The sequence below is a fragment of the Embiotoca jacksoni genome, unplaced genomic scaffold (assembly GCF_022577435.1).
Source record: "Embiotoca jacksoni isolate LCO1_2020_lvr unplaced genomic scaffold, fEmbJac1.0.p SCAF_13, whole genome shotgun sequence".
In the NCBI taxonomy this organism is placed as follows: domain Eukaryota; kingdom Metazoa; phylum Chordata; class Actinopteri; family Embiotocidae; genus Embiotoca; species Embiotoca jacksoni.
The window spans coordinates 7,531,749-7,554,488 of record NW_027185263.1 but is presented as its reverse complement, the minus strand read 5'-3'; the positions used below and the strand labels follow the sequence as shown (position 1 = coordinate 7,554,488).

The 22,740-nt window shown below is 39.9% G+C and overlaps 3 protein-coding genes and 1 non-coding gene across 5 annotated transcripts; 1 reads left to right on the top strand and 3 right to left on the bottom strand.

Moving 5' to 3' along the window:
- Positions 1–49: 49 nt before the first annotated feature.
- Positions 50–18,313, bottom strand: slc13a2 (solute carrier family 13 member 2). 2 transcript variants are annotated; one of them, XM_069146151.1, is made up of 12 exons: positions 18,250–18,313; positions 7,399–7,527; positions 6,615–6,751; positions 5,638–5,870; positions 5,382–5,559; positions 5,166–5,288; positions 4,491–4,700; positions 3,519–3,619; positions 3,244–3,359; positions 2,542–2,703; positions 2,329–2,466; positions 50–1,971 (listed from the first exon to the last, which is right to left on the bottom strand). In XM_069146151.1, the coding sequence occupies exons 2-12, from the start codon at positions 7,495–7,497 to the stop codon at positions 1,846–1,848; spliced, it is 1,623 nt and encodes a 540-aa protein (XP_069002252.1). In that variant the 5' UTR covers positions 7,498–7,527; positions 18,250–18,313; the 3' UTR covers positions 50–1,845. The 2 variants fall into 2 exon arrangements, with proteins under 2 accessions (XP_069002252.1, XP_069002250.1); XM_069146149.1 differs by lacking the exon at positions 18,250–18,313 and adding an exon at positions 8,206–8,343.
- vtnb (vitronectin b) lies at positions 11,785–17,166 on the top strand. The gene is made up of 8 exons (XM_069146152.1): positions 11,785–11,979; positions 13,152–13,268; positions 13,390–13,632; positions 13,886–14,025; positions 14,787–14,943; positions 16,083–16,241; positions 16,353–16,679; positions 16,816–17,166. Exons 1-8 carry the CDS (start codon positions 11,916–11,918, stop codon positions 16,950–16,952), a joined length of 1,344 nt encoding a protein of 447 aa, XP_069002253.1. The 5' UTR covers positions 11,785–11,915; the 3' UTR covers positions 16,953–17,166.
- Positions 18,314–18,821: 508 nt separating the features above from the next.
- On the bottom strand, positions 18,822–18,895 carry trnat-agu (transfer RNA threonine (anticodon AGU)). Its single transcript has one exon. It is a non-coding gene; the product is annotated as a tRNA-Thr (tRNA).
- Positions 18,896–19,028: 133 nt separating this feature from the next.
- Positions 19,029–20,372, bottom strand: LOC138195989 (homeobox protein OTX2-like). Its single transcript, XM_069145646.1, has 3 exons — positions 20,243–20,372; positions 19,838–20,016; positions 19,029–19,736 (listed from the first exon to the last, which is right to left on the bottom strand). The coding sequence occupies exons 1-3, from the start codon at positions 20,370–20,372 to the stop codon at positions 19,128–19,130; spliced, it is 918 nt and encodes a 305-aa protein (XP_069001747.1). The 3' UTR covers positions 19,029–19,127.
- Positions 20,373–22,740: the final 2,368 nt, after the last annotated feature.

Sequence of the window (22,740 nt, the reverse complement as noted above, 5' to 3'; positions counted from 1 at the left end):
GTCTTGCCTGTTATATTTTGGGTGTCAAGTGAATGAAGGAGACGCTTGCTTCGCATGATGATCCTTTATTTTCAGAATATACAGTAAATGGCTCGTATATTACATCTAATGTTGAAAAAATACATCACTCTGCTGGGATGTCTGTCTCTGTCTGTTCACTTTATTACATTCACTTATAACAAACCTGATAGAAACTGGCCTCAATGACAGTCTCATCCTGTTGGCAGCCTCTTATCTCGCAGGTATCCTTCAACCAACCTTTTCACCTGCACTCGTTGTACAATTTACCTTCCCGCTCTTATTTTGTGCACTTTCCATGATTCGCCTTCCTCGATGCTTAAAGACATTTTAATAACTGAAGGAGAACTGTTAAAGGAATAGTTTTAGAGATTTGCTCTACTTGATATCTGTCAATTCAGTGTGAAGCAGGAGACATTTAGCTTAGTTTAGCATAAACACTGTAAACCACTAGCCTGGCTTTAAACTGAGCATACCAGCACCTATAAAGATCACAACCTGTTATGTACTTTATTTTAAATTATACAAAAACAGAAGTATGAAAAACACAAGTTGTGAATTTAGAGGAGTTCATTGAAACTTCAGAGCTGGGCTACCTCTTGCATCCAGTTTCTAGTCTTTGGGCTGAGTCAACCAGCTGATGCCTTCAGTTTTATATTTAGTGACATTTCAGCAAGAACTAAACCAATCTCCAATATTCGATTTGAAATCCAATTAAATCCATTACATGCATTCTTATAATCACCTAAAGTTGGCGACTTTGGTGTTTACAAATGAGCAGATAAGATATATAAAGCTGATGCTGGCTCATGGTAAAAAATATGTGACAAAAACACTGATAAAAAAACAAAGACTTTAGATCCAGCAAAAGGACCACTAAATAAGTTAAATTGACTGATAGAATTAATTCACATTCATCTCAGCGACATTCTGCCTGTAAACACAGCATCACTCGTAATCACATTATTCTTAATAATCACTCAAACACATGATCTGTGGTATCATCTGTAAATGATAAATAGATTGATAAGATGAGGACACTTTCAAGGACATGAGGAAATGAACTCCATTGCCTTTTTCAAAACAAACATCATTTCTCTTTTCTTCTGTCATCAGTACGGCACGAGGAAGGAATGAATGCTAACAAAGGAGATTCTGTTCAATATTATCAATCATAGTCTGACAGCCCTTAAAGTTTAACTCAGCTGCAGTTGTAAATCCTTTATCACTATTTTAGTTTTAAGGCTAACGTTTTGTAGTAATACAAGTTAATTTAGACTTAAAACATGAATTTGGAGTGTCGTTTTATTTTTAAACTGAATTCTCTTTCATTATGTTTTCTTTACTCTGTTTAAACTGTAATTTCCTCCTTTTCTTCCTTTATTAAAAATAAAAGCTTCTGCTACAGCTGTTTAAATTCAAAGTGGTTTTCTCTTGTGTCTTCTAAAGGCCCTGAAAACGTTGTTTTTTTTTTCTACTTGAGCTTCCTAGAATGAGTAAGAACAGACTATTTTGTTTGGTTATTTCACATGACAGATTTCTGTATTTGTTTTGTTTTTTTGCAGAGCTTTTCTCACTGGTTTAAAGTCGACGGGGCTCAGTTAAAAAATGTGACATTTTCCTCCATGCAACAATCTGAATTTATTAACATAAGAATCCGATTCTGATGGGCTGTCACTGTCCCGTCAATCAAATCTAATCAAACCCCGCTGTCCTCATGAAGAAGATTGAATGAGTGTTTGACTGTGACATCAGGCAATCTTAAATAGAAACACTGAAGATTTTAAACCAATTCTACTTCATTCCTTCTCTTTATCTCGCTCTAACTCAAGGTTGTGTAATGTTGGCCCACTGAGGGAAGGTGCCCATGTCAAACATGACATATCCCCAGGTGTTGGTGCTTAAATTAATGGTCAGGATCCCGATGAGGTTCAGCATGGAGCCGGCTTTAACCTGAGGAAACAGACAGCCACGTTCTGAACAGGATACAGAGGAGTAAAGTTGGAGCCTGTTTGTTTCAGGACCATCAGACCTGTAGCACTAACACTGAAGATATTTGGAAGGGTTTACTTTTCTAAATGTGTCCATGTAACTCTCTGATTCTCGATTTCTGGCTCATCCCACATTAACTCCAACAATACATCGCCTCAAGACCTTAAACTTTAGATTTTCTGGTGCTGGTAACTAACAAGGAAGTCACAGAGCAAATCTAAGCAAAGACACAAACCTCTGACTCACTGCTTTTGAATTAGACTCAAGAAACATACGGTCTAGACTGTATTATGGACTGTATATGTGTAAGGAACTCACCATGTCCAAGACTTTGAGTTTTCCAAAAGAGAAGGCAACGGCGTTGGGTGGTGTTGCCACAGGCAGCATGAAGGCCAGAGAGGAAGCCATGGTGCAGGGCAGCATCACGTAAAGTGGGTGCATCTTGATAGCTATGGACTAAGAAACACAAAACACAACATAGTTAAATGCACAGCGTGTGCACACGCGTGTGAACGTTTGAGTTCAGTTTACCATCGAGGCCAGGATGGGCAGGAAGAGGGTGGTGGTGGCTGTGTTGCTGGAGCACTCAGTGAACGTCGCCACAAGCATGCTGAGCAGCAACGAGATGGCGAAGGGGGGGATTTTCTCTAGAGGTGCCAGGCTTTCTCCCAACCACTTGGACAGGCCAGACTCCTGTAAAAATTACTGCCTTAATGATAGCGATAATAATAAATGAATAATACATGTGGATCTTTTGAGAAAAGCTAGCAGTGTGGCTCTGAGGATGTCTGTTGATTGGGCCGCAAACTTCATCCAAATTTGGATGGATTGCTATGAAGTTTGGTACGAATAGTCATGTTTACCAGGAAATGTATTCTGATATACTCTGATGATCTCCTGACTGAACTTCTATTCAAACAACAACTACAACTACAAGTCGTTATGGTGTCATTCACTAAATTCACTCCTTCTGATCAGTGTTCTAACGGTTCATTTGAAAAGAATTCCATCATTAATTAGATTTAGGGCCTCTAAAAGTGTTTTTTTGGGCCGCGTGTTGGTTTGAGTGACAGGCCTGGGGTGCAGTCAGGTTTCAGCTATCGGTTAGGGTTAGTAGTTAGTTGTTTTTGTAACCAAGAATATTTGAACACCAAAATTGTCTGATACTCAACACTGTATAAAAGGGAGCAAGAGGCTCTAAATGTAGACAACATGGTGTTCGCCAACGTTTACCTCACTGCCGGCAGCCAGAGCGAAGCCTCCTCCCAGCAGCAGGATGATGTTCCAAGGCATTCGCTCTTGAACCACCTGCCAGTTCAGCAGAGTCGGGGGAGCCTTCACCATCTTACCTGTGAGATCCAGATGAAGTTTGAACATAGAACAGTAATTAACTTGAAACAGCGGAGTCACATCCGCAGAGTAATCAAAACTCAGTGAGCTGTAATGTAGGTCACAGGAACATCATTAAAAGGACTGCGTTAAGAGTCAAGTCGAAATTAATATCTCACCTGCGTCGTCGTAACCATAGCTGCCACATTTGGGCAACTGGGAGGGAATGAAGAAGAAGAGCATTGACATTAAGATGGCGACTGTTCCGTCTGTCACGAACCTGAAGGACACAAGATAAAATACTGTTGTTTAAATATGTTGCTACCAGGTGTTCTGCTCTGTTTCACAGTGCTGTTACAGTGCTAACATGTGAACTATGGGGCACCCACTGTCTTGGAGGTAATCCAAGCCTATTATGGAGGGAAGTTGGCTGACATGAGAGGGTCATCAGCTAATGTAGCTCACCTGGGCCTTCCCGGCTATATAAGTCAGCACATGTGTTCACTCTCACTCACCTCCATCTGGCATCAACCTGTTGTGTTTGCACCTTCAACAACTCCACAACACTTATGACACACATCGGCACACTTCCCATGTCTATCACAGTTAAGGAAATTATTGTGCTGCCTTTTAGTTTGTTGTATTTCCTGCTTTATTCTTTCATTACGCATCCCCCTGTGTTTTGGTTTGATTAGTTTCACCTGTCCCTCATTTTTCTCAACTTTGAGTATTTAGTCCTTGGTCCCTTATTTTGTTGTCAGTTCATTGTTTCGAAGGTTCCCAACTGCCTTAACACACAATCAGTTATCTCTGTTTCAGCCTCCCCGCTTCAGCGTCTCTGTCTCGAGTGCTGTTTTTCTGCCAGTTCCTTCTGGGCAAAGTTTCTACTTTCTTCCTTTACCATTAGTAACAGTGCGTCGTGCATTTGGGTCCTCTCTTCTTGTGAACTCTTGCCAGTAACATGACATCCAGTGTGAGATGTGTCTTACTATTGTACTTTCTAATAGTTTTTGGACCACACTGGAGCTTCAGAGGATTCATTTATATCACACTTTAGTTACACAAACAATAAAGGATTAATAAGATAAGCACAGAACATCACTTTATCCTTTAAAGTCATGCAAAAAATATGGAGAAAGCAAAAGACTCACGCATCCTCCTTATTGAAGAGCACTGTTGCCCAGCCGTCGATGAAGCCCGGCTCCCTGGTGAACCACAGAACCACAAGCAGGACAAAGATGGTGAGCACCGCCCCCTCGGAAAACTTCATGTTGCCCAGCTTCCTGTACTCCTCCTTTATCATTGTGTGTGCCTCCTTATCTCTCTCGGTTTTCACACAGCAGCCAAATGTCTCCTTCAGGCTGAGGAGAACAGCACAAAGTGAAAAGATGATGCAGTTGGTCCACAAATGAAGGAGAGATCGTTTAGGTGTGGACAAAGTTTGCTGGATTGCTTTAACTTTAAGATTGAATGAAGCAAATTATCAGCTTTATTTACTGAATCGATGATTTTATTCACTGCATTGATGTAATGTCACGTAAGTAATCTTTCTTTACCTTGCAGATGAATTCAGTTTGTTGTGATCAAAGCATTGCAAGCAAAACCTCATTTTAAAAACTCAACAACAATGTGTATGTCCGCTGTCAATGTACTGAATAGTCAGGATTGTCCAGAGAAATCATTGTGTATAGTAGTTTTCTACCTTAAATACCTCACAGTGTAAGTGAGGTCAATTTAATCTAAACATAGTGCTAGGGTATATAAAAAACTTTATTAGTTAGACAAGCATCTGCAGCCGATTATATACAAAGCTGAGGTTGTCTTACTTGAAGCCCAGGAATAAAAACTGAAGCCAGAGCCAGGAGAGCACCAGCATGAGCACCATGTGGGGAAAAGCATAGCCGAACCAGCTGGCAAAGTTGATCACATCACCGTTTCCAGGGAAGATCCTTCAGACACAAACAGATGTAGAGACTAGGGGAGCACAAACAGGACAATCAGTTGCTATACCCCTAAAAAAAAATTATTGATGAAAGTCTTACTTGTCGATTTGACCCTTGAGGATGAGGTTAGGGGTGGTGCCGGTTAAGGTGGCCGTGCCTCCGATGCTGGCAGAGTAACACACGCTCAGACTCATCCCTTTGGTCAGGAGTCTGTACTTCGCTTCCAGTGCTTTGCTCCTGGACTCCGGCAGTGACTCTGGACTGCACTCAGGCTCAGCTGAAGCCCGACACATTATGAAATTAAAAGTTATTGGAAAAGTTACTTTCCCATTGATGTAGCAGACGTTTTACTTACACACACTGTCTCGTTTTTCATCTGGCGTTTCCTGCTTTGTTTGTCTGATCTCGAGCTCGAACGCGTGGTTGTCCTCGGCCGCAGATCGGAAATCTTGTTCATCTGCTCGGGCCTCGGAGGCTTTCAGCTGTTGGAGCACAGCTTGTGCGATGGGCAGCATCATGGCTACGGTGGCTGTGTTGCTGATCCACATGGACAGGAAGGATGACACAATCATGAAGCCCATCAATAACCTGCGTGAGAGGGGAGTGAAAGGAGTGAAGATGATGATCCTGGTGATCATGAAGAGCAATGTGTTGAAAAGGATAGACATGGGACAGAGACTGCATGATATCTCAAGAACACCTTGAGGAAATGTTTTCCTATTTGACACAAATCTTCCCTTGGACCCAAGGAGATTTTGGTGTTCAAAGGTCAATGTGAACTCATGTCTGCCTTATCCATCCATTCAATTCTCATGAAAGCTTTATCTCAGGAACGCCTTGAAAGAATTTCTTCAAATTTGGTACATACGTTCACTTGGACTCAAGGACATTACAAACCCTCCTGGACTCACTATTTCTTACCATGGTTTGTGACTAATTGCTGAAGTTGACTATTCATATTTTCTGTACTTGAAGTGATTCTTCATTTCCTTTTATTTTGTCTTATTGAGTGTATCTTCCAAGTTTCCACTGTGTTGAGCTCTCGGAGTAACAGTACCTAGCAGAACATTAAAAAAAATTTTCAAATGGATGTTTTTTTTTTTTTACATTTAATACATCTGATTGTTGGGTGATATCAGTCAAAAGTTGCCAACCTTAATCCACTAGCATCCTGAAGGGACAAAAGGCCACTTTACATTATGAAAAGGACCAAAAGGAGGATTTGTGCAATGTTATTTTTCACTGTAAATTTGTAATAAGCAAACGATTGTGATGGATAAAATAAAATGATCTGAAAGACTGCTGGTGAGCAGTAACCCGAGGCTCTCTTACAAGGAGGGACGAACACCAACCAGCAGCAAAACGCGGAGAGCGATGCGTTTATGAAGGCCCCAGTACTCCACCGCGATGGCCACCAACAGCCCACCAATGAACAGCATGTTAGAGTCTTTTAGGTACTCAATACTGACCTGAAACAGATCACACAGACACTAACGTAAGTGTTATCTCAAAGATATGTCAGAGCATTATAGCATAGTAACATATGGACCTGCTGTCCCATACAGATGTCATGTATCATTAAATTTGTTTTATGGGAAATAAATGTGAAACACTAGGATCATCAGATTTCTACATGCTACTAAAAATATGCCCGAAAAAGAACTGACTAAGCGTCAGATTGTAATTTTTTAGTATGCAACGTTTCATAAAATTTTCAAATCTATTGTACTATTGTAGCGTCTGTTCTCTTGGAGATGATCCTGGCCTCATTGTTTCGGAGGCCAAATATATTTCTTTTTAAAGTGATCAATTTAGCTCAAATTGGTCCCATTTTCCTCTCTTCCCTCTTGTGTTAACAAGAGACATAGTGGCATCTCGTTATAACACTTTGCTCCCAGTGCTATAGCTTCTCACCTTCCCTTTGAATGGAGACCTTTCTGCGACTCACAACAACGTGCAAAAACTCAAGCAGAAGCAAAAGAAAACCTTAGAAGTAGTTGACATCTTCGCATGAAGAATATCTGAGAGTCTTAAAGTCATAAGCAGGTATCAATAACATACACGTATATGGAAGCTGTCACATAATGAAGCACAGAAGTCTAAATAAGAGCTGTACCGCTCCAGCTTTCATGATGCCCATCATGGGGAAGAGGACGACTGGCAGCAGCGCGGTCACAGCCAGAGGCATACACTCTGTACACCAGAACAGAGCCATGAGGATGATCGCATAACCGCATCTTGCTTCCTGCAAACACACAAGATATTATTTAAATATGCTCATGTGTCAAGATCCTGCTTTGATACAGGCACAGATCTGATTGGATTTTGCACAGACACAGAAGCAGCGACAGAAACAGTTATAGTGAACACGTGCAGTATGTCGTCCTTTGTCTTATCTCTGGCCGCTCTCTTTAAAAGGCAGTATGGTACACATGCAGCAACACTTTGTTGTGCTCTTGTCTCACAAGATAACTCTTTATGAGTTTACGGGTACTGTTTAAACTACCCGACACAAAACTTTCCACTGCCACGCAGGTGAGACCTTGTTGAACTCTGCGGGTCATTTTAATAAGCGTGTCTGCTTTGTGGCACTTAAACTTTGAAAAAATTAAGATAAAATAGTATCAAGGAACAACAAAATATGTTAAATATTTTCAGTAGTGCAATAATAATGGTATTTCGTTTGATCATAATAGTATCATGTTGCATGCATTTGTCTTTTCCTACAATTTACTTACTTTACAATATAATATAATATATATTTATCTACAGTTTGAACATAAAAAAAAAAAATCATTAAATATACATTTTTGGTTACAGTCAATCTTTTCATCTTCCTCTACGTAGACCTACTGCTGGAATGTGAAACCACATGTCCGATACAGGCTATAGCAAAGTTACCTCCACGCACACACACACTCACCGATGTCGGAAACACAAGTGGCAGAGGAAGGAGGATGAGTGGAGTGACGATGATGATGATGAAGTTTCTGTGGTACCACAACCACTTCAAGCACCTACCCATGATGCTTTAAAAAAAAAAAAACTAACAAACAACCCAGAGTCAAAAAGCTTGCCTGAAGTCTGTTCGCCAACTCAAAACAAACACAAGTCCGATTGTGAAGAAGAGGCTGCGAGCGGACATGTACAAATTCAGGTACCGACCAAGTTCAGGTGAGCTTGAGGTAGAGATGAGCTTCACAAAGCTACTGAAGTAAAGAGACTAAAGTGAGAGCAATTTATCTCTAGCATATCAAACATTAACTCAACTCCAAAGAGCTTACGATCCTTAACAGAAAGGCAGATGAAGTTGTTGGGAAAGAGAGAAATGTAGCAGTAAAGATACAGAGAGGGGAGGGATTGACCGATGAGGGGGGCAGATAGCCAAACTATTGACAGGTTTATCACGTGACGGAGTGTAGCCAAGTCAGATTTAACCAAAGGTCAGGTGTTGTGCATGTGCCAGCTAGGCTGAGACCCAATTAAAGTCAACAATGCAAGGTGTGGACAAGCCAAAAGTTTGTACGGAGTTTTAATAAATGATGCCCACTTTCACTGTGAATAACTCATTAGTTTGTGAACTGCCATTCTGAAGCCTTTTGGTTGTTGCCATCTCTGTATTTCTGAGCCAGAAGTGACCATGTTTGGACGAGCTGGGGACGAGGGAGCAGGAATCTGACTCAATCTGATTGGAAACCCGAGGACACTATGCCCTGCTTACCGATAACGGAAGTCTGACAATCAAACAGACAAGCCCCCAAAAATACGATCTTTTTAGGCCTAATATCTTATTAATGATAAGATTCTTTTCAGATGGACCACCAAAAAATGAATAAGAAGGAGTGACTTTCACAAATGAGAGGAAATTGACTCGTGAATATTTTTTTATTGACTTTGTATTTAATGAGATAAGTTGAATGGGAGTCTATGGAGCCAAGGGCTTTTTGGAGTCAGCCCCTAGTGGCCCTCGGTGGTGTTGCAGTTTATGGCACTTCCAAATTGACCTAATTTTTTAGACCCAAAAACTATATCTCTCCATTAGCTGAACAAAAGCATTTACATGTGCCCTGTCCTTCTCTATCCTGGGCTCCTGTAGATCTTGATGACCTAAACACTCTGTAGATTCACTGCCTGTTGCCTTAGATTCAGACTTGTTTTACAAAGTGACATATTATGAGGTGACTACTCGAGTTTCCAGGCTGAAACCTATGGTAATGTCAAGAACAAGGAACATTTGAAAATCTGACACCTAAATATAAATTAATGCAGTTACAAAAGAAAATGTTACTGGAAAATAAATCGTCATATATTTTTAAAATATTTTTGTTATTTCTTATGTTATCTATGTATTTCATATATATTGTAGTCTATAAATATGTATCTATGTATGAATAAAATTATCGCAGAGCTATGTAGGTATATACGTTGATGGCACACAAACCTACTGCATGGAGGCACCACAGCGATAATGACAAAAAACTTTTTTTTCCCCAAACAATTATTGGAGCTACTTAAATAAAAATGTTATCATGTTTCAAAGTATTTATATTGACCCTATAAACAACCAAAGACATTTTGCAATGTTTGATAGTACCAAATTCTGGTAACCAAATATGTACTTTTTAAGGAGTAATTTGAAATAGCCATACACCTTGTTTAGCACAGGAATGAGAAACGAGGAGACCGTCAGCTTGGCTTTATTTAGTAACCAAACCTGCTTTAAAAAATTACTAAAGTTCATTAATTAACACCTTGTGTCTTGTTTGTCAATTCAAAAACCAACGAGTACAAAAAAAATGTGCAGCTGATGTGAAAACAATTCCACAAGTTTTCGTATCTATACATATACACATACATGGTTGATTTTCCATATCCGTTTTAAACTTTAGTACTTCAGCATTTTAAACGTCCTTAATTTCAAAAAGTAACTTTTTAGGAAAAGTTTGAATTGATTACCGGACACGGTCATTGCAATTAAATCAAGATGAGCTTAATAAAAAGTAGGGAAATTACCGTAAACTTAACTGTCTACCTCAATCCATTATGTGTGCCCTGTCTATAATGAAAAGCCCAAAGGTTTGGTGATCATTGTGCTCTGAAAGCCAGCCTCTTTTTCGTCACCACCAGTGCAGATGACACATTCATTGACCAGATTCATATTTGGAATAAATATTTACTTGTAAACCAAAATGAATTCACTAATTCAGTCAGCAACAGCTGCACAACTGGGAGGCCAAAATTAACAACCTTGGCCTTGAAATTCAACAAGTCTACTCGTGTCCATCACCAGGTCAGAGTCATATCTGTAAAATATTTACTTCCACCTACTCAAAGCTGTAAATCAGAGAGAAATAACAGCCTTATCCAGCCTTCTGTCAGGGCCCTGACGTTATACTGTAGCTGATACTACAGCAGAAGAAGAAGAATCGACAGGCAGGCTCACACTTTGCTTTTAAATATCAAAATAAATATATCTTTCTGAAGCCAACAACACTCACACATATTTCTATTCTTTGTGTTCCTCGAACTGTTCTTTGCATTATTAACTGACAGCTATTAGAGACATGATGGCAACCAAAGTATAACTGATACAAGCTGCACCGACAATCAATGTCCACTTCTCTTCATTTTTAAATGCCACCGACTTCCTTTGTTGTTTGGACTGGTGTATCCGGGCTGGACTGACGGGCTTCAGTTTAAATTTGAACCGAAAATATCATCACTGTTTGACCACAATGTTTCTGTTTTCGTTCAGTTCGGTGTTTAACAGATGCCTGGTGGTCAGATGGGTGAGTGATAAAGAAGTGCTACGAATGTCCTTAATCAGTCTGCAGGTGAACCCTGCTTCTCTCCCTGAATCTGATGAATCTGCTTCTTTCTGCCAATCTGCTGCGAGTTGTAATCCAAAATGAAAAACACTCTCTTTCTCACGCTCCTTTTTAAATAAAAAAATAAAAAAATAAATACTCTTGTTATCAGGGCTAAATTTGGAAGATGAAAGCATTGTGTTTGTTTTCGGTTTGTTTACTTTCACCAGAGATCAATGGAGGAAGAAGACTGACCTGGTTACACAATGTTTGAGCTCAGATGCATGTTCTTTACTTATGAAGTGATTTGACCAGAAGTTACAAATACGGTGTAAAATATCTGATCCACAAAACAAGATACATTTTTGCTGTCTTTTTTTTATTTATTTTTTATGCATTTCAACTATTTTCTGAGTTAAGCATAGAAAAATCAATCCAACATTAAAATGATTATAAAATTCATTTGGAGTTCAATTTTGCCAGATGATGGGGAAATAAAGGATCCTGTGCCTTATAATGATCATTTTTGTGCTATCTGAGGATAGTGTTTCTGGGCAGACGGGTCACAGATCTGCCCTCGCTGTTTAATGATTGTCACAGTTGAGCGTTGACCAATCAGGAGAGCGGACGCCTGGGGGGTGAGCAGAGTTCTGAAAAAGATCTATTGATCATCTGCACACAGTGCTAAACCCCAAAGTGGGGCACTTGGCTCAAACTCATCTGATAGTTCAGTATTGCAAACAGGCTGCGAGTGAAATTCACTCAAAAACTCTCAGTATTTTTAGTTGTGGTTTGAGAGTGGGATATTTTCTGCGATATTTTCGGTATGAAGCCAGCGGTGGTTCTGCTGGGCCTCGTCCTCCTGCTGAGCACCACCTTTGCTGCAGAGGGTAAGTCCTCCAGACAGTCTTAAAATAGAAACAAAATAGAAATCTAATCAACTGATCTTTTGTGTTCCATGTTCACAACTCACTCAGCAGAAACAACTTTACCATTACGGACTGTTAAAGGACTATATTTATTAAACTATTAGTAACATATTGTATTTTTAAGTATTATATAATGTATTAAATTTAATGTAGTATATATGCTTATATTTATTCATGTCAACAAATGACATTTTCAGTATAAGTTCATCCTGTGTGGTTTTACTTGCAGCTGCATGAACTCTCTATTTAAAATATAACGTGTTTGTATGTGCATCTAAATTGATGTTATTTATGGAAGGTGACCAAGTACATTTTCTAAAGTGCTGTACTTAAGTGATAGTTGTATTTTATAGGATAGTATAGTATATAGTATAGTACAGAGTATATCCATTTTTTGCTACTTTTTCCTTTCCATTGCATTTCAGAGGGAAATATATTGTACGATTTACCGTTACATTTATTTGAAAAAAAAATTTCAAAGTAAGAGTTTACGTTAAAGATAATATAAAATATGACGCTGTTGCTCCTGACATTTGTGACGTATAATAAAAAAGGGTCACGTTTCAGCCGTCGTGAGTTGTTGCATAAAAGGAGACTTTTCCTCAGTAAATAGCGACATGGCTTCATTCTAACAAAGGCTCGAGTCGCAAAGAGCAAAAATATCCAATATATTCATACATACAATTTTATTTTTTTACATATATAATAACTATAAGAGTTCAAAAAAGGAAATAAGAATTGTGCAGCAGACCTTTGGTTTTTGGTTCTTTCATCACTAATCACATCACAACCCCTCACATGTATTTTTGGTGACCCATTGGAGTGACCAAGTAACTGTAAAATCAGTGGCTACAACGAGCTCCGTCTCGACCATCCACAACAGTAAAATGTCCAAATTGATAAATCACAATTAGAAACAATCCAATCATAAAATATATAATCATGTGTGAGTCAAAAAAGTACTTTTGTTTTAGATACTTTTTGCTGATAGCGTTTTATAGTGCTGCATTGGCACTTTCACCTCAGTAAAGTACTTCTTCTTTCACTGGTCTCTGAATGCTCTAACCAGTGTGCACTGTACAGTATGAATGCCTGTTATTTCCCACTGAAACAAACAAACTGCATTTCCACAGAGTCCTGTGCGGGTCGCTGTGGCTCCTTCAACCCGCAGAGGAAATGTCAATGTGACTCCATGTGTGTGTATTATGGAAGCTGTTGTGGGGACTTTTACACCGCCTGCCCCAAAAAAAGTCAGTACAGGAGTGGAAACTTAGATTTTTGCTGAATGAACAAGTTCTTGGCTTTTTAAAACGATTGTTTTCGACTGAAACATCGTCATGTGACCATAACTCCTTCCTGTTCTGCCCTCAGTTGCTCGAGGTGATACCTTTGAGGAGCCAGAGTACGTAACAGAAGTAGTGACAAGTCTTAACAACTACACTACAACTCTCACGCCAACTGTAAACACAGTGGCACCAACCATCACTGCCGCCCCACCGCCCAACACCACACACGGGCCCAAACCACCTGCAGAGCCCGACGCGGCGCCGTGCAGTGGACGGCCTTTTGACGCCTTTCTGCAGCTGAAGAATGGATCGATCTATGCATTTAGAGGTAAAAACCTGCATATCCAAATAGGTTTCCTACCTTACTGTGCTCTGTGCTTTATTGTGCATATCCAAAATGTCAATTTTCAGTAACCTAAAAATAGATGAGTTTGGAAAAGTGTTTTACAGATCATCCACATTCTGTCCTGAACTCAATTTACAAGAAAAAAAAAAAAAAATTCTCCTCGTTTCACTTTACTGTCAGAGGGTCATCTTTCACGTCATAAAATCACTGATCCGAGGCCTGCTCTTCCTCCTAGGTGAATATTTTTTCGAGTTGGATGACAAGTCCGTACTTCCCGGATACCCCAAACTCATCCAGGATGTGTGGGGAATCTCGGGGCCCATCAGCGCTGCGTTCACACGCATCAACTGCCAGGGAAAATCCTACCTGTTTAAGGTAGAAGCTCCTATCTGTCTACATTCAGTCTGGGAACAGCAAGTGGTTTTATCAACCAGTAGGTGGAGTTTCAGTGTATTTTGATGGATCTTTAAATAGAAATCCAACTTGAATCATAAAAAATAAAAGCTAGAATGGCTCAGGAGTTTGTCAGAAGAAATTCAACTCCAAACTAAATCTTAAACTAATGTACAGTGTCGTAGTATTTTCAGGTTTAACACTGGAGCTACATATTTGTTTAGGTCTTTGAGTCATTTTTATTACTGCATGCTTCTTCTACAGTGTTAGCTGCACTAATTCACCTCAATTACACACACAAAAAAGTTTCCAATCAGCGTAATTCAGTTTAAATAAAACACTACAGTAAGGTTTCCACTTTTGTCTTTTTCTTAGATTTTCTTAGACAAAGAAAAATCATTTTCTTTGTTATAATTAGTGTTTGTAGAGGCTTCATTAGCGATCCCAAAATGCATTTGTTTGTTTGTTTTTTTTATACCAGTATGATAATGGATGTAGCAGGGAAAGAGGGCCAGCTGAGGCTGCATATGTATCAGACCCATTATTTTGTGCTGTGCCACTGCTAATGTTGCCCCCAGCTAAATAAAAGCATTAGCAACATGGAGACGCAGCAAGGGTGTGTCTGAACATAGTACAAAGCAAGCTATGTTCCAGTCATCAGGGAAAGTAAATGGTGCTCACGAACCTGGCAACGTACAGTGGCAGATTCAAACCTCACTGTTTTGGACTTTATTCTGTCTCAGGGGAACAAGTACTGGAGGTTTGACGGTGATGTCTTGGATGAAGACTATCCACGGGACATTTCAGTCGGCTTTGATGGCATTCCAGACGACGTTGATGCCGCATTTGCCGTACCAGCACCGAATCACCGTGGCAAGGAGAAAGCCTACTTTTTCCAAGGTATTTGTGTGCGGGGATGAGTGAAGTTTGTCAAGATTCAAAAGCGACTTGGGTCCTACTTTTATCCGACACTGTATTGTAAACCACGTAGTGCCTAAAGCAGTGGTTTCAAATCTTTTGTGCTCAGTCACGGCCCTTTAAAATGAAGAAAATAGATGAAATTGAAGCAGTTTAAGTGTCGTATTTGAAAAGGTGTTTTTTTTTATAACCCTGGGAAGTAAATCCATATTGTATTTCAAAATAAAAAACAATTTTACAAAAAGTCACTAAAGATTTGTAAAATGAATGAAATAGTTTTTTTTTGTGTTTCTTATCCTGTTCATTATTCACTTTGTGACACTTTATAGGACAATTTAACAAAGCACATTTACTTGCATATTTTAGATTTACTTTATATATACATAGAAAATATTTTACTTTTATTTTACATTTTGCACAAAATATTTATGACAGCTTTAGTTACTTAAATTAATGAAAATATAATCAATATATTATGAATATATTATATTACATTAAACTAAAGTTGCCCCATCTTTACCAGCAGTACCATTAAAGCCATGCTTACACAGCAATGCAACTTGCACAATGAGTCTTCTACTTTTGATACTTTAAGCATGTTGTGATGCTGATAGTTGTTAGTATTAAGTAAAGTTTTAAGTAAAAAGTTGACTTTCCTGGTAACACTGCTTTTACTTAACTGACAGATCTGAGTACTTCTTGGGAACTTTTTTTTCTCTAAAGTGGCGTTTCCTTGTCTCATCATTTCATCCTGAATTATGAAGTACAGCACTGTATGAGGATGCTTACACTTTTTGGCATACACGTTTAAATGTTTAACAAGCAGCAGTCAGAAGAGCATCCCGGAGAAAAGAGTTACAAGTTTTATAAAAAAAAAAAAAAGCTCATGAAAATTGAAACATATCTTAAGTTTTAATCTCTCTCTGTCTTTTTCAAATAATTTTTGACTTGTGAGGAAAACACAGTTGTTAATAATAATAAGGACCGCAGGACACTGACACAGCTGCAGCTGAACGGAATCATCGGTTGTTATTATTTAAACTTTTTTTTTTTATATTGTGACTTCTTCAAATGTCTTTAGAGGGAAAAGTCCTACAAAATGTGCTTGCTTCTTTCTTTAGGGGACAAGTATTATCCATATGAGTTCAAGCAACAGCCGTCCCATGAGGAGTGTGTCCACATGAGCAGGTCCTCCCCGTCGGTGCTGTTCACTCGATACACAGACCTCTTCTGCGATCAAACGTGGGAGGATCTCTTCACAGAGCTCTTTGGAGCCTCTTGTAAGTCTCACCTGTCGTCTTTGTCTATTTACACGCGCGTGTACGCTTCCGATCATCTCTTATTTCTTATATTCTGTCTGCATGAATTTTTGTCCTTTGTCCGCCTTTCAGTCGGCAGTCAGCAAACCGGTGCTCGTCCCATAAGTAGAGACTGGCAGGGAATTAGGCCCCCGGTAGATGCTGCCATGGTGGGACGAGTCTTCCTCAGTCAAAATCCCCCACCATCTTCTCCTCCACCGACGAGGAGGCGCAGCAGTAGGAAGAGGAGGCCCGGCAGGAGGCGTGGACACCGAGGAAGGCACAGTCGCCACGTGTTCGATGACTTGTGGTTTTACGATGATTTGTTTGACTTCAGCGACTACAGCGACATCCCTGATGAGAGCTACACTCCGGAGTACAAAAGCACCCCTGTTCAAAATGTGTATTTTTTCAAGAGAGGTACGAACACATGGAGTCTTTTTTTTTTTTTACAAAGAAGTCAGGCTGTGTTTCAAGAGAACAGAGAAGTGAAGCAAGATCCTCTTCCTTCTTTAACACCTTTTGGTTTGTGTTTCTCTTCTGTTTGTGATGGCAGATAAGTACTACCGAGTGGCTCTGCGGACAAAACGCGTGGACACTGTCAACCCTCCTTACCCACGATCCATTGCAAAATACTGGCTGGGCTGTGAGCGAGAGGAGGCGCCTGATGCATCAAGGGCAGAGAAGAGATAAACCAGCTGATGATAGTTTGGAAGAAATACTCTTAGGTCCACTCAGTTTTAAACCAATCTCTTTGTGACTATTACAGTATGAGCCTAATAATAATCATAGTAATAGCACTTGTTATTTTTGTTGTAACAACATTAGTATGTGATAAATACCCCTCTGGTGCCCCCTTAGGTGGATATGCTGATATTATGCATGATTTAATAAACTTTAAATCAAATTTTTGGGAGTGCTTCAATATTCTTGTCCAGATGATACAGACCACACACACACACACACACACACACACACACACACACACACACACACACACACACTCAACACACCAAACTCTGACCTTAAATCGCAAAGATTTTTAAAAAAAAATCCCTTGCAGCCAACAGATCAAACTGTTGGCTACAGCGGGACGTGTCCCACCAAAAAAGTTCACCTTCTTTAGGTTTTATAATTTGTTTTCACAAGTGGTGATATGGGTCCATTTGAGTGATTATTCTCTGGCACTGTATGCACACACTATCATCTGTTGGTACATGCATTCATCTGCATAGCTAAGAATTAAATGCATTTTTGCACTGCTGCACCGTGATCCTGTGCTGCCCTCTTCAGTCTGACCAGCCGACAGTTGCAGGGCAGAAAGCTGCATCTCATTGTGACAGAAATGTCACGATAAATTAAAAAGATGCTATATTATAGATATTGTTTTACATCTTTCTTCGTGCGTAACTCATCATTCCTTAGACTTACTTATATATAATACTTATATAATCATTGTGCATGGTTCACATTCATGCGTCACTAGGTGTCATAGCCTAAATATAACATATACAAGCCACATTATACTCAGTCCTAAATTTAAACACTTGTTTGACTGTGGACCCAGTGAAGAAACAAAATACTACAAATCCTATTTTAGGAATTTCCTCACCATTATTACACTTAGGTGCCGCATCTAAGCGCTTCTTCACAGCATATAAGCCACTATGGCTTCACTATAAGGTTTACAAATTTTTGGTCATTACTATATTTTTATTACAGTAAAATACAGTTTATAGATTATCAACTGCCCCCCACCGCTAACGCGGCACCTAAACCCTCAAGAGACCTGTGGAAAAGCCTGTTTATAGTGTAATGATTAGCCTTTCATTATTTATTTAGCTACATGACATTTGTACTTATTAATAAGGTTGTTGTTGTTGTTTTTTAAAGTTTTTCTCATCGATTTGTTGCAATCTTTTAATATTTATTTGTTTGCATTCTGAGTTTTTTCTTTTTGTGAAGTATATTGAGTGATTTTTATTATTACCTGCTGCTGTGCGATGAGTTGAGTCAATAATCTGCAGGCTGCTCCTTCGGTTGCAGAATGATAATCCCCTTTTATTATTTCGCCAGAGCATAAACATCCTTTGTTCTTCCGGGGTCAAAACCAGGTGACAAAACAGCCCTACTTACCTCCATACCTTGAGCTTCAGCGCTTGTTACAGCGACACCCAGTGTACACACAGTGAATACCAACTATAGCTGGTATTTCCAGTCGCTTATTTTGCTCCTACACTTTTCATTCAGCATCTTGTGAGTGCCGCGGTGTCCAGTTTTGCTTTCTTTACCATAATTATTTCATATCTTAACGAGATAATACTTCAGTAAGCCTACAAGTGTGACGTCTTACTGGCGATGTAGTTCTTATGAGACCCCTGTGCAGTCACAAACGCTGGGCAAATCTTTTCCTGTTTTGAAGGCGCGAAACAATTTTTCCTTGCTGTAATACTATGTTCCCGAAAACTGGGTTTTATAATGCAGCTGTAGTTATCAAAAATGAACAAAAAGTTCTACGTTTCTCAATGCAGAAAACTGAACCGATTTAAAAAAAAAAAAAAAAGGCACCGCTGGGATTCGAACCCAGGATCTCCTGTTTACTAGACAGGCGCTTTAACCAACTAAGCCACGGCGCCACGTGACTTTAAAGGTTGATATTAGAGTTTAAGAATGGCACAGTACATGTGAATACAATGTATATTCTCAAAGTTGTTATGATACTCTACAATATAGCAATAAATAACAATCTTCCAATAGTTCTGTGCATTTTTTTATGTAAATTACCTTTCTTCGAGGGGCATACATACTGTGTTCAGTCTGTTTACAGCGTGGCCTTCGACAGGTAACTTTCTTCCACATCTCTATTATTCAGCCCAAAAGATAATCAATCATCGCCGCAGAAATGTCTAAATTCGACAGGTTGGAGTCGCCCATCAGGTCCTGCATGCACAGTTCGGACAGGTCGTCCATGGACCCATTGCTGGTGAAGCCCTGCTGGTCCAGCTCACTCTGGATGTTCTGCTCGGACCCAGGACTCGCAGCACTGCGGCTGTTCACCGGCTGGGACCCCTGAGAATCTCCGAGGAAAGCCTTAAAATCTTCTGTCAAGTCCCATTCACCGAGCCCACAGTGTGGAGACATGCCTTGGTAGTGATCTGCGAACTCTGGGGTTTGGTAATGATCTTGGGGAATTCCTGGGAGACCAGCTCCACGTGAGTAGGACGTAGACTGGTCAGGGGATGCAGAATGGCACTTGGCCTGGCTGGCCATGATTGCTGAGAGCCTGGTGGACTGAGGTAAACTTGGAGCAGGGTAACTTGGCGGGGACGGTATGCAGTGAGGGAAAGCAGAGGCCTGTGGAGGGCATGGCGGACCGGGTGGCGCAGCGTTAAGCAGCGGATAGAAGTAGTGTGTGGCGGCGTCTGTGGTAGGTTTCTTGCTCTTGAAGAAGCGGGCGCGTCGGTTTTGAAACCAAACCTGTTGAAAAGAATGATTTGTGGTTAGATTATGTTTTAATTAAACACTCGAATGTTGTCCAAATTACGCATCTGAAGCCGTATCTGTATCATCAGTCGTACCTGAATTTTAGATTCCGGCAGTCCGGTTATAGAAGCAAGAGACTCCTTGATCTTAATGTCCGGATACTGGGTGACAGAGAAGGCCCTCTCCAGCTGGCTCAGCTGGGCCTTGCTGAATGTCGTGCGCTTCCGGCGGCGCTGCGTCTCCGAGCGGATCCTGCAAGGAGCATCATGGTGCACTACGGGGAGACAGCAAAAATATGAACTACTTTTCTGCTCTCTAAATGATAAGTATAGGAAATTTAGAAAAATAAATCCCGCCATTTGGAGAATGGTGAATATAGAGCGAGTTACAAGGATAACTAAAACTTAACTTTATTGTCGAGTCTGCAGATTTTGAAGCTGCCTAAAACAAGAGAAGATGCATTGTTGGCTCTTTGGCTACGATGTCAAGTATTCACTCACTTCTTTTGGAGTCCTGTGCGTAATCGTCCTTGTTGTTCGGGTCCAGGCATGCACCATGCCAGTAATGTCCCTCATGTAACGTCAGCATCTCAGAAACCTTACTGCCAGTAAAATCCAACCCGTTTGCCATCGTTCTCCACAGAGCTCAAACACAAGGCAGTATTGTCTTTCTTTACTGTGTCCCAGGTACGTCTGCTTGTGCGACCAGGCAGGAGAGAGTCTTTACACTCTGCTTGACAGACACAAAACGACCCCCCCCCCCCTCCCCTCCCCAGTGCGTCCCACCCACAAGAACATCTCAGTAGAAGTTGTCAGCCCTTGCAAACGCGTGCCTTTGAAGTGGTGCACACCTGTTAATGACTGTCCGCCTAATAGGTGTCTGTTTGATCCCCGATGGGCCCTTAATATGCCCGTTCAGCCGAGACTGAGTTTGTCACAACACATACCGGACATCTTCCGGACATTTAAATGATTAAAAAAAAAAAAACATTCACACCGCTTCGCTGAAGATGAAAGAATACAAAGAGCCATCATCCATCATCCAAAAACATGCACCTCAGGTCAGGTTACCTGGCGCCGCGCTAGTGGCAGCCTGCTGCAGCATCTCCCCCCTGAGAGCCCCCCTGCTGTAGTGAAGAAATTTCCCCTCGGGGATTAATAAAGTGTATAAAATCTAAAAAAAAAAAAAAAAAATCTAAAAAAAAAAATCATATTTAATTCAAACTTGGTTTAGGCCGGTTGGATGTAGGATGGCTATGAGGCGCACGAGGTTCAGATGCAGACTTTCCTTAATATACGGCAGCTACTCCTCTAAGAGACAGATGGAATGAATGCATTTGTACTCTAAAGTAGGTAACGCAACAATCGTGTTTTTCTGACACTCCAGTCTGTGGCACATCCTCTCCTCCACAGCTCGCAGCCTCCTGGTGCGCACGAGAGGGGGGGAAACAGCGTGTTTATACTGTTGGAAGTGTATTGAAGAAGCTGCTGGAGTGTCAAGGCTTCAGTCAGCTGTAATGTTTGGAGGTGACAAATCGGACTACTTTTTTGCCCTTCCTGATCGGGTGTGTTTCCAGACATCAAAACACCGGATAACACAACGTCCAATGCGCAGCCAATTCCCAGGCTAGTGCCAGACTCACAATGTCTCGGCCAACAACAAAAAAACAGTTTAATTGAATACTGTATATACTGTGGTATGTTCTTTTATAAGATGTGACAAACCAAAGAAAATACACAATAATATCAACATACACACAATCAAATAATGAAAAAAAAAAAAAAAAAAAGGACAAAATAAATAATTCTCTTCATTTTACATGGATAATGATCTGTGACCTAGGTACAGTGTTAGATCTACATCTTCTACGTAGCTTCACATACTTAGAAAACAAATTACGCTTTATGCTTGGACTTGTGTAAAGGATTGCATTATAGCACAGTTTTAAACCGGGTCGCATGATGCCACAACGGTAAGCCAATTACCTCTGACCCCAAACCCTCAAATACTGCAGTCTGAGCTTGTGTAATGAAGCCTGTTGTATGTGATATATAGGCTACAGGCTATGTATTTTAGGCCTACTTGGCATTGTTTATTGTAAAGGTAGCCTTAGTTAAAAAATTCAGTCTCATCGAGTATTTGTTGTTGGAGGCACGAGGAGCGTTAAATAATCCACTAGGCGGCAGTATTAGATTATTTGATAAATATGTGTATTGAGATATCGCTCTTTCTCTCTTTCTCTCTCTCATTAATAATCATTTTATTGTAAACATTTGTTTCATTAAACTTTATAGTAAATACATTGAAATTATGAATACAATTTTGTTCTATTCATGCCTTTAACATAAACATTCTGTCAAATAATATAAATCAATCAATTCATGAATAAATATGGCTCAATGAGGTCTTTCAAAGTAATTTGTTCATTGTTTTCCACACTGTGAAATCATGTAATAGCACAACTTTTGCTATATATTCTATGCATATTATACATAAATGTTGGTGGATATGCAGCTCAGTATTATAACAGTATAAGGGGCCTACACATGCTAGATATGGACATGATGGTAAAGTTGAAAAATTAAAGGAAGCCAAATAAAGTGATATGTAACAAATACAGATGTGCAAGACATGTGGGTTCACCTGACTTCATGATCACAAGATTGCACTAAAATTCAACGAATGTGGGAGATTTTAGAGCAACTTGTTGAGTAGCCATTTGAATCAGCATCTTAAAAACACACAAAAATATATTTTCAGTGAACGGTCTACACCCCTGCGGTGGGGGTCAGAGAATCTATGACCTTTTCCTGTAATAAATGTGAGAAAAAATAGAATAGAGGCGAAACACAACAGAGTTTTCTCTGCAGTTAAGATGCATTTCTTTGCCAAACTTTGGTTTTTGAAAGACTTTTACAGTTGATGTTGACCTGTTACTTTCTTTAATATTAACCAGTTTTACTAAAATGTCAGAGGTCAAATCACTTTTGAACATTTC